At 35.0% G+C, this 9,232-nt stretch overlaps 2 protein-coding genes across 2 annotated transcripts; both read left to right on the top strand.

Moving 5' to 3' along the window:
• The first annotated feature begins 1,903 nt into the window (after positions 1 to 1,903).
• On the top strand, positions 1,904 to 4,014 carry LOC149584657 (uncharacterized). The gene is made up of 4 exons (XM_089863485.1): positions 1,904 to 2,204; positions 3,032 to 3,147; positions 3,495 to 3,941; positions 4,003 to 4,014. The coding sequence occupies exons 1-4, from the start codon at positions 1,952 to 1,954 to the stop codon at positions 4,012 to 4,014; spliced, it is 828 nt and encodes a 275-aa protein (XP_089719611.1). The 5' UTR covers positions 1,904 to 1,951.
• A 5-nt stretch (positions 4,015 to 4,019) lies between these two features.
• Positions 4,020 to 4,955, top strand: LOC149584658 (uncharacterized). The gene is made up of 4 exons (XM_089863327.1): positions 4,020 to 4,367; positions 4,422 to 4,485; positions 4,587 to 4,767; positions 4,828 to 4,955. Exons 1-4 carry the CDS (start codon positions 4,050 to 4,052, stop codon positions 4,931 to 4,933), a joined length of 669 nt encoding a protein of 222 aa, XP_089719453.1. The 5' UTR covers positions 4,020 to 4,049; the 3' UTR covers positions 4,934 to 4,955.
• Positions 4,956 to 9,232: the final 4,277 nt, after the last annotated feature.

Here is a 9,232-nt window from a genome sequence, read left to right on the forward strand (position 1 = left end):
GCTTAATTACCAGTCGTCGATAATCTAGCTTAATTACCAGTCGTCGGTAATCTAGCTTAATTACCAGTCGTCGGTAATCTAGCTGAATTACCAGTCTTCGGTAATCTAGCTTAATTACCAGTCGTCGGTAATCTAGCTTAATTACCAGTCGTCGGTAATCTAGCTTAATTACCAGTCGTCGGTAATCTAGCTTAATTGCCAGTCGTCGGTAATCTAGCTGAATTACCAGTCGTCGGTAATCTAGCTTAATTACCAGTCGTCGGTAATCTAGCTTAATTACCAGTCGTCGGTAATCTAGCTTAATTACCAGTCGTCGGTAATCTAGCTTAATTACTAGTCGTCGGTAATCTAGCTTAATTACCAGTCGTCGGTAATCTAGCTTAATTACCAGCCGTCTTTAAAATCTAGCTTAATTACCAGTCTTCGGTAATCTAGCTTAATTACCAGTCGTCGGTAATCTAGCTGAATTACCAGCCGTCGGTAATCTAGCTTAATTACCAGCCGTCTTTAATATAGCCTAATAACCAGCCGTCGGTAATCTAGCTTAATTACCAGTCGTCGGTAATCTAGCTAAATTACCAGTCGTCGGTAATGTAGCTTAATTACCAGCCGTCTTTAATATAGCTTAATTACCAGCCGTCGGTAATCTAGCTTAATTACCAGTCGTCGGTAATCTAGCTTAATTACCAGTCGTCGGTAATCTAGCTAAATTACCAGTCGTCGGTAATCTAGCTTAATTACCAGTCGTCGGTAATCTAGCTTAATTACCAGTCGTCGGTAATCTAGCTTAATTACCAGTCGTCGGTAATGTAGCTAAATTACCAGTCGTCGGTAATGTAGCTAAATTACCAGTCGTCGGTAATTTAGCTAAATTACCAGTCGTCGCTAATCTAGCTTAATTACCAGTCGTCGCTAATCTAGCTTAATTACCAGTCGTCGCTAATCTAGCTTAATTACCAGTCGTAGGTAATCTAGCTCAATTACCTGTCGTCGGTAATCTAGCTTAATTACCTGTCGTCGGTAATCTAGCTTAATTACCAGTCGTAGGTAATCTTGTTAAATCACCTTTGTTGTTACTGTCTCTAAGGCAGTTGGTAACTTAATATATATGTGTGGGGTCCTTTTCCAACTTAACTTGTTAGCTATTACAAGCTTAGGTTCTCTTGTTTTTTACCACTACGAATAATTGGACCAAATAGCCTTAACCGTGCTAACATCATAAACTGACTCTTATCCATGGTAAAATATCGCATATTGGAATGGTTTTGAAAATGTGAAATTAAACATACTTTAACTTAAATCTAATTAATGAAAATTGGAAAGCACAAAATCTAAATACCAGGCTTTCGTTTAAATCCGTTTTCAAGTCAAACAACCGAATAGTTATTGCATTACGGCTGCCACAAAATGGTTATTTGTAAAATATTTTCCCATGTTATTTCTATGGGAAAATTTTATGTTTTTCATAAAAATATCGTAAAAATTTTATGGAAATGAAAACCACCCTTAGCAACTTTATTTTTTATAAAATAAACTATTAAATGAATCTTTTTGAAATTTTAACCACATATTGAGGGTCCGAATTGTAGTTCTGTGGAATTTTTTCAAAACAGTTAATACAATACAAAAAAAGTTATATCCAATCAAAAAACCATCCTTATACATTAAAGTCAGTATGAAGTCTTATCTAAGAGAGCTACCGCTCTCCTAGAATTTATACTATGACTGAACTGAACTAAAAAATTTAAGTGTCTTTTATCATCGGAAACTAAGTTAATCCACACATTTAAAACATTTTCAAGAAAAATATACTATGACTGAACTGAACTTAAAAAATTAAGTGTCTTTTATCATCGGAAACTAATTTAATCCACACATTTAAAACACGGCATAAAGTGAAAGAATAATACACGTACCAAAAACGCTAAGATAAAATTTCTTGACTTGTTAGATGGATGTAATCGAAATCAAAAATAGCGAATTAAATGAGCTTGATGAGTTCATCAAAGAAGCTCTACCCAACTTGACGTTTGATGAAGTGAGAGAAATTTCAGCACTAGTGAAAACCATAGGAGGACATAATGTGTTTGACTTGCAATTTCTAACTGAAAATGATTTGAAATCCTCAACTTTGATGCCGCTTCAAATCCGACGACTTATTGCACATGCGAAAACAGCAGTGGAAAATAATAACGCAAAGAAAGGTAACGCTTAAACTTGAATTTCGATTCAACTGACAACCGTTTTAAGAAACAAGATTTTGCAAGATTATCACTTTGAAATGGGCTACACGTGCAAAACTGTAGAGGTAGCCTGGCTTTGTACCTGCTACATTTAAGATTTGTTTGAGCATCCAGAGATGTGATCTTAATACTATTTTGAAGGGTTAGTTTTGCAAAACCTTAAGCATAAAAAAGGACTTCATCATACTGTGCATTACGTGATACCATTTGCTTAAGTTAAGTAAAAAGCCCGTTGCGATTAATACAACGGGCGCTAGCGTAATGATTCTTCAGTTCTTTCCTATTGGACTTGGGTCGACCCTGATATTAAGAGTCCTAACTAAATGAAAACCAAACCCAACGTCTCAACCTATATAACTTTATCTAAACCAAAGCCTATATAACCCTATCTAAACCAAAACCTACCCTATATAACCCTATCTAAACCAAAACCTACCCTATATAACCCTATCTAAACCAAAACCTACCCTATATAACCCTATCTAAACCAAAACCTACTCTATATAACCCTATCTAAACCTAAACTTAGCCTTGTCACTGATTGAAAATACAATTTACGTTAAGCCTTTTTTGAATCTTTTTAATTAACACCCGCGCGTTAATTAAATATAGTGTGGAGGAATGCCACGCGCTCTTCAAAATTGTTTGTTAACCCTTCTTTTAATTTTAAAATTTCGTGCGCTATTATAACATGAAATAAGGTCATGTGAAAAAAGTGAATACGGCGGGCGGGCCGTCGTGAGGAAGAACAGGGTTTTATATATTAGATTGTTTGAATATCGATACAGATGCTGAACCAGCTAATCCAGCTGATGCCGGATGTGATGAAAACTTGTGTAGTAGTAGTTTGGACCCAAATCCAGAAAGTACTTCATTGTGCAACCAGCGAAAGTCTCTCGAACCGGTTAATTTACTATTGTTTTTATATAATTTCTTTGACTTAAAGGGATACTCAACATTCTAACAATTATTCTATTAAAACAATAAGAGTCTAGACCTCTACCTAAAATCTTTGAATCGGAATATACAAGCAGTTTGAGAACAATATCCTAACGTTTATTTTTAATTCTTTTAGCTTTTATTCATGATTTTTAATTAAATACTGTATGTTTGCTTATAAACTTTCCTATCAACCCCTAAGTGTTAAAAATATGTGGTCGCTAAAATATGATTGGTGGTTTTGAAGTATCCCTTTAAAAGGTCAAGCCAAAGATTAAAGTGGTATTAGAACTGGATATATTTAACTTCTAGTATGGAGGTATTACAGCATCATGGTCTGATACATTCAAGGTCACCATGGGCCTTTTTTCGAGACAAGTGCAAAATTACTTAGAAAAAGGTACCAGACTGAACGAAACTATAAGACATTCGGTGGTCCGTCAACTTGTTGAAGCTGCTTTGAAAAAATGTTTAAGACCGTCGAGGAAGGATATGAGGAATTTGGCAGCCAGTTTTGTGAAAAGTTTTCCAGGAAGAATTTTGGATGAAGTCGACGGCGAAATAATTAAAGATAAAAATGGGCATGATGGCTATGGAAGTTTAGTGATCCAGTTATATCACAGATTAGAAAACTTATCCAGGGCTAATGAAAAAATCATGCCTCGCGTTAGAGATGTGGATCCCGCTAAAAAGGGCCGTTTGAGTTTGGATCACAGTGACGAATATAAATTCAAACCTGAAATCATAGAAGCTGACAAAGTGTCTTGTGAGAATCTAAGGATTGAGCTTTTGAAAATGTCTATGGAGGACGATAAATCAGTTGATACTTTGATTAATCTAATTAAGAAAACTTACGCTTTGCAAAGAATGCACATTAACAGCGGTATGAGTTTGGATGAATTACAAGTGAAATGGCCCTATCTTTTCGAATTGCGAGGCGCTATGGCGCATGTGCAAGAGCTAGTAGGAAAAGACATATTGGAAAACTTCCGCTATTTTTTCGAGAGACGAAATAATAATTTCTGCAACTATTTTGCTAAAAGCAAAAAATCTATCTGTGTGGATATTTTGTCCAAACTAAAGGAGAGCAAGGAAAAGAGCATTGATATAGTGGCAGGGGCGGTAATTCGACTTATCATGGCGCATTTCAACGAAGACGAGACCAAGATATTTCTGACATTTGAGGTAAGATATAAGGCAAAACATGAGACGCCGAAATTTAATTCCTTAATTTTACAGGCTGGAACCGAAAAAAGGGAAATCGAGAAAAAACTTCCGTCTCATCCAGCTCTTATTATTTTTGGTAAAATATTTTTGAATTAACTCTCTAATATCCTTCACCTATTGGTTAATCCATAATAATTAAAGGTTCTATAATTAATGGGCCCGTCATTTTCAATTTAGGTCCGACTCTAGGTACTGGCCATGCTTCACAATTCATGGTGAGCGTAGACATGCAGATCGTAAATGATCATTTGGAGGGGAACGAATTTATTTCAGCTTTAGGATATTTTTTTGCTGTTTTTTACATTTTGAACCTTCAATATCCACCATCATGTATCGCAACTATTTTGTTTTTTCAAAGGTATAGACCAAAAGTTCTTATTATTACCATGCACTATACTGAAAACGCAATATGTTTTAGGTATTTGGCTAAAATAAGTACGACCAATACGAAGATAAAAACTCAAATAAATTCCAAACTAACTGGTTTGATGAGCAAAGTTGCCAACGTTGATTGGATGGAATGAAAACTAGTGTTTTCACTTGACGGAAATTTTTATACCTCTTGTACCAATCTTGAGTACAAAATGTGTACCTATTTTCTATGTAATAAATTTTTTTGGTTTGATATGAATATTTATTACTATTATTATAATATATGGTCCCTAACAATTATTAAAACTTGAAAGTAAATTTCCCTCAAGAGTTATAAATTTAGGTTTAAGGTGATTTCATTCAAGTGTGTTTGACATAAATTACTTCTCGATTACATTTAGCCAACTATAGGCGTGAATTTCAGTTCTAGCAGATGAGTGGATTAATGTTGAAATATGTAAAATTTTAATTTTACCCTTTTAATTTCATTAACCTTTACGGGCCTTATTTAATTCAAAGCCATGGTGCTTATAAATAATAAATTTCGCTTTTGATATTTAAGTTGCTTATATAGTAATTATTAAATATGCACAGCATTATGTAGTATTTTGCACATCCTCTGTATTACATTTGTCAGAACAATTGCTGCAAATTACGCAATAAGCAGAGGTGCATATTTCACAGAAGCATATTGAAAAGCATACGGTACGACCTGTAAAATCTTCCGAGGTAGTTCACGAATATTTTACATGAAACTTGATGCATATTTCACAAAAGCATATTGTGAGGTAGAGGGGACGACCTGTAAATTCTATAGGGATAGCGCATGGATATATTACAAGAAACATTGCAAAAATTACTCGCTAGTTCCTGTAAATATAGCAGAAGTAGATTTGGTTACTTTAACTTGAAATTCCATATTTTGCACACAATTTACTGTAAATTACACGGTAAGCAGTGATGCATATTTCACAGAAGCATATTGTAAGGCAGAGGGGCCGACCTGTAAATTGTACTGGGATAGCTCATGGACAAATTACAAGAAGCAATGTAAAATTTACTGACTAGTTCCTGTAAATATAGCAGAAGTAGATTTGGTTACTTTAACTTGAAATTCCATATTTTGCACACAATTTACTGTAAATTACACGGTAAGCAGTGATGCATATTTTACAGAAGCATATTGTAAGGCAGAGGGGACGACCTGTAAATTCTACCGGGAGAGCTCATGGACAAATTACAAGAAACAATGTAAAATTTACTAACTAGTTCCTGTAAATATAGCAGAAGTAGATTTGGTTACTTTAACTTGATTTTTCGTATTTTGCACACAATTTACTATAAGTTACACGGTAAGCAGTGATGCATATTTCACAGAAGCATATTGTAAGGCAGAGGGGACGTCCTGTAAATTCTACCGGGAGAGCTCATGGATATATTACAAAAAACTATGTAAAAATTAGTCAGTACTTCCTGCAAATATAATGGAAGTAGAACTGGTTAGTTTTACATGAAATAATGTAAAAATTACTCAGTTATTCCTGTAAATATAACGAAAGTAGAACTGGTTAATGTTACTTGAAAACTTGTATTTTGCACATGCTCCCGTCTATATTTACAGGATGTATACCCGTGTTATTAAAATGCAATTCTTGTTTTTACAACATAAATACTACTGTTAATTTATTAGGTTTAAAACCCGTTTTTTTATCAGAACGGGGAATGTAGTTTGCAATTACGGAGGTTCATGTTAATTTTTCATAAGGTTCATGGAATCACCAGTTTCCATGAACTTCCTGTAATTTCAACCATTGTTTTTTCTCTCAGTGTAGTGGGACTCCCATCGCAAGAACGTGGAACATTTTACTTGTCTCCATCTGTTTTTTCTTCAAAATTTTTCTGTTTGATATTGAAAATTTTTTACATATTGCCCCAGAATTTTAGGTTGGTAACAGCAATTTTTTGGTAGGGTTTACGGATTACTTTGGGGTGGCTAAGTTTTGAATTTGGGGGGGGGGGATAGCCCCCCCCCCAAAAAAGGCCTAGCGACGCCACTGTCGGAAAGGTAAAGTTTCATCAACTGGAGTGCATACAATACCATGCGTAGGTAAAATATTACCCAGAAATGAAACTGGGAGAATGTTTTTTAGTGCTTCAACTGGCATACTACCTAAAAAAATATCATCAAAAGTTTAAACTTTTGGTAACATCATGATGTTGGTAAATGGAGCAATCGAGATATAGATGTAATTTTGTTTTTGGTAAAAGGAGTATGAAATGGCCACTTACAAATTATTAAACTAGTAAAATGACAGAATCTTTTCTAATATTAGTAACCTCGAGAATAATACGGCACTAGGGTTCTTGAGAAATAAATGGATAGGTCTCTAAAAACATTACGTGGCAACTCGATCGCTCATTGGTTTAAGGCATCCATGGCGATATCTTTTTTGAAACAAATTACAATTTTTCAAGAATTTTTATGTTGCTTCATTAGTCTAATCGATTGATTGTCTGTAAGTTTCATTCCTTCTTTAAAATATAATATATATATCTTTTTCAGATTCAATAAATAACGTAAATATATAATGAGCGACTTTTCATAAACAGGGTCATGGTATCCTGTCGACAGAGTTGTTTAATATTAGATATAAATTGGGGTTTGAAATGTAATTGTGATAAGGTAACTGCCGAAAATAGTACTACAGTATAATGTCCAATTCCATACTCGCTCGCCCATAATGACTTATTTCATTTCTTTTAAGGATCCTGTTTTCGAAAAACGTTTCTACAATTCTTTTTCGAATATAACTATGGTGTAGTTCTTCAGCGCCACACGGGTTCGGAACGCAGAGACCTAATCTGAAACCACTGGATTCCTGAAAAGATATATACTCCCTATTTTTAATTTTTTAATATTTGAAAACGTCAAAACTTTGTCCTATGAACTATTCGGAGTAGGCCTAGGAATCACTATTTTTCGTCAATTAGATACAGAATTATCATCTGATCGGTATATCGGTGTTAAGATATTCTAACATAAAACTTATAATATATCAGTTTTTAGCCACATCGTAGTATACGATGAGGCTCTTAGTTTGACCCGAGCCGTAGTAGTAGTAGTAGTAGTGGCCGGGGTTGTCGCTTTCGTTATCGTCAGATTTTAGCTTAAAGGGAAGTCTATAGTACCTCAACCCACCAATAGGGATAACTGAGGTCGGTTAGTGATTTTATATTAATTAAACTTTTTCAGGTCAGACCCGGGAATCGAACCCGGGTCGCTCACACACAGTAGTAAGACACTTTACCACTGAGCCATAAAGAATTGGTAAAAATCCGAGTTTTTATGGTTTAGTGTAATCTTTAAAGTGTCGGGGGTGAGGTGGGGTGGGGTACCTCTTAATCTGTGGGGTTGGATATATTTCAATTTTTATCTGTGGGGTCGGATACTTCTGAATTTGTATGTTTGAGGTTTTTATATTTATTTTTATATTTATGTTCTTTTTATTTATGTGCTAATTAAATAGATAACGATTTTCCCCGTTTCCTACCGCGTTCCTCATGTGTTTCGTTCTCGTTCGGTAGCTATCGCCATCTATGTTATGATTGACTGGAACGTTTTGGCGGTTAATTCAAATATGGGTTTAGATAGAGCTAACATAGTGTTAATTGAGCGTTATGCGTTTGATTATTTTAGCATTGCTAAAGGTAATTCGAGGGGATAATCACTATAACTAAACTTTCTCTTTCAAACGTTACTGGGCATAAGTCCTTGTTAGAAATTTATAAGATGCGATAAGTGTGCATCGGCATACGTCTATGTTGTAAACTCATCGAGGGGATTATCACTAAAACTATTTCCCCGTTTCCTACCGCGCTCCTCATGTGTTTCGTTCTCGTTCGGTAGCTATCGCCATCTATGTTATGTTTGGCTGGAACGTTTTGGCGGTTAATTCAAATATGGGTTTAGATAGAGCTAACATAGTGTTAAATGAGCGTTATGCGTTTGATCATTTTAGCATTGCTTAAGGTAGTTCGAGGGGATAATCACTATAACTAAACTTTCTCTTTCAAACATTTCTGGGCATAAGTCCTTGTTAGAAATTTATAAGATGCGATAAGTGTGCATCGGCATAAGTCTATGTTGTAAACTCATCGAGGGGATTATCACTAAAACTATCTGTTCTTCGATTCGCCGGAATATTAGAATTACACGATAAGTAAATTTATACGGTTATAATTTTATAACTGTTTAGAGTAGGGCATCGAGGGGCTATAAACTCTGAATTTATGCACGGTAAATCATTTAAGCATTGTAAAAGATAACGCTATTCACTCTTTAGGGTAAGGTATAGAGGGGTTATCCACTCATAAGGGTAAGGTATAGAGGGGTTATCCACTCATTAGGGTAGGGTATAGAGGGGCTATTCACTCGTACGATGTGGCTACTA

This window comes from Phalangium opilio, unplaced genomic scaffold, assembly GCF_054372755.1.
Source record: "Phalangium opilio isolate 3A_F unplaced genomic scaffold, DU_Popi_V2 ptg001170l_1, whole genome shotgun sequence".
NCBI classification, from domain to species: domain Eukaryota; kingdom Metazoa; phylum Arthropoda; class Arachnida; order Opiliones; family Phalangiidae; genus Phalangium; species Phalangium opilio.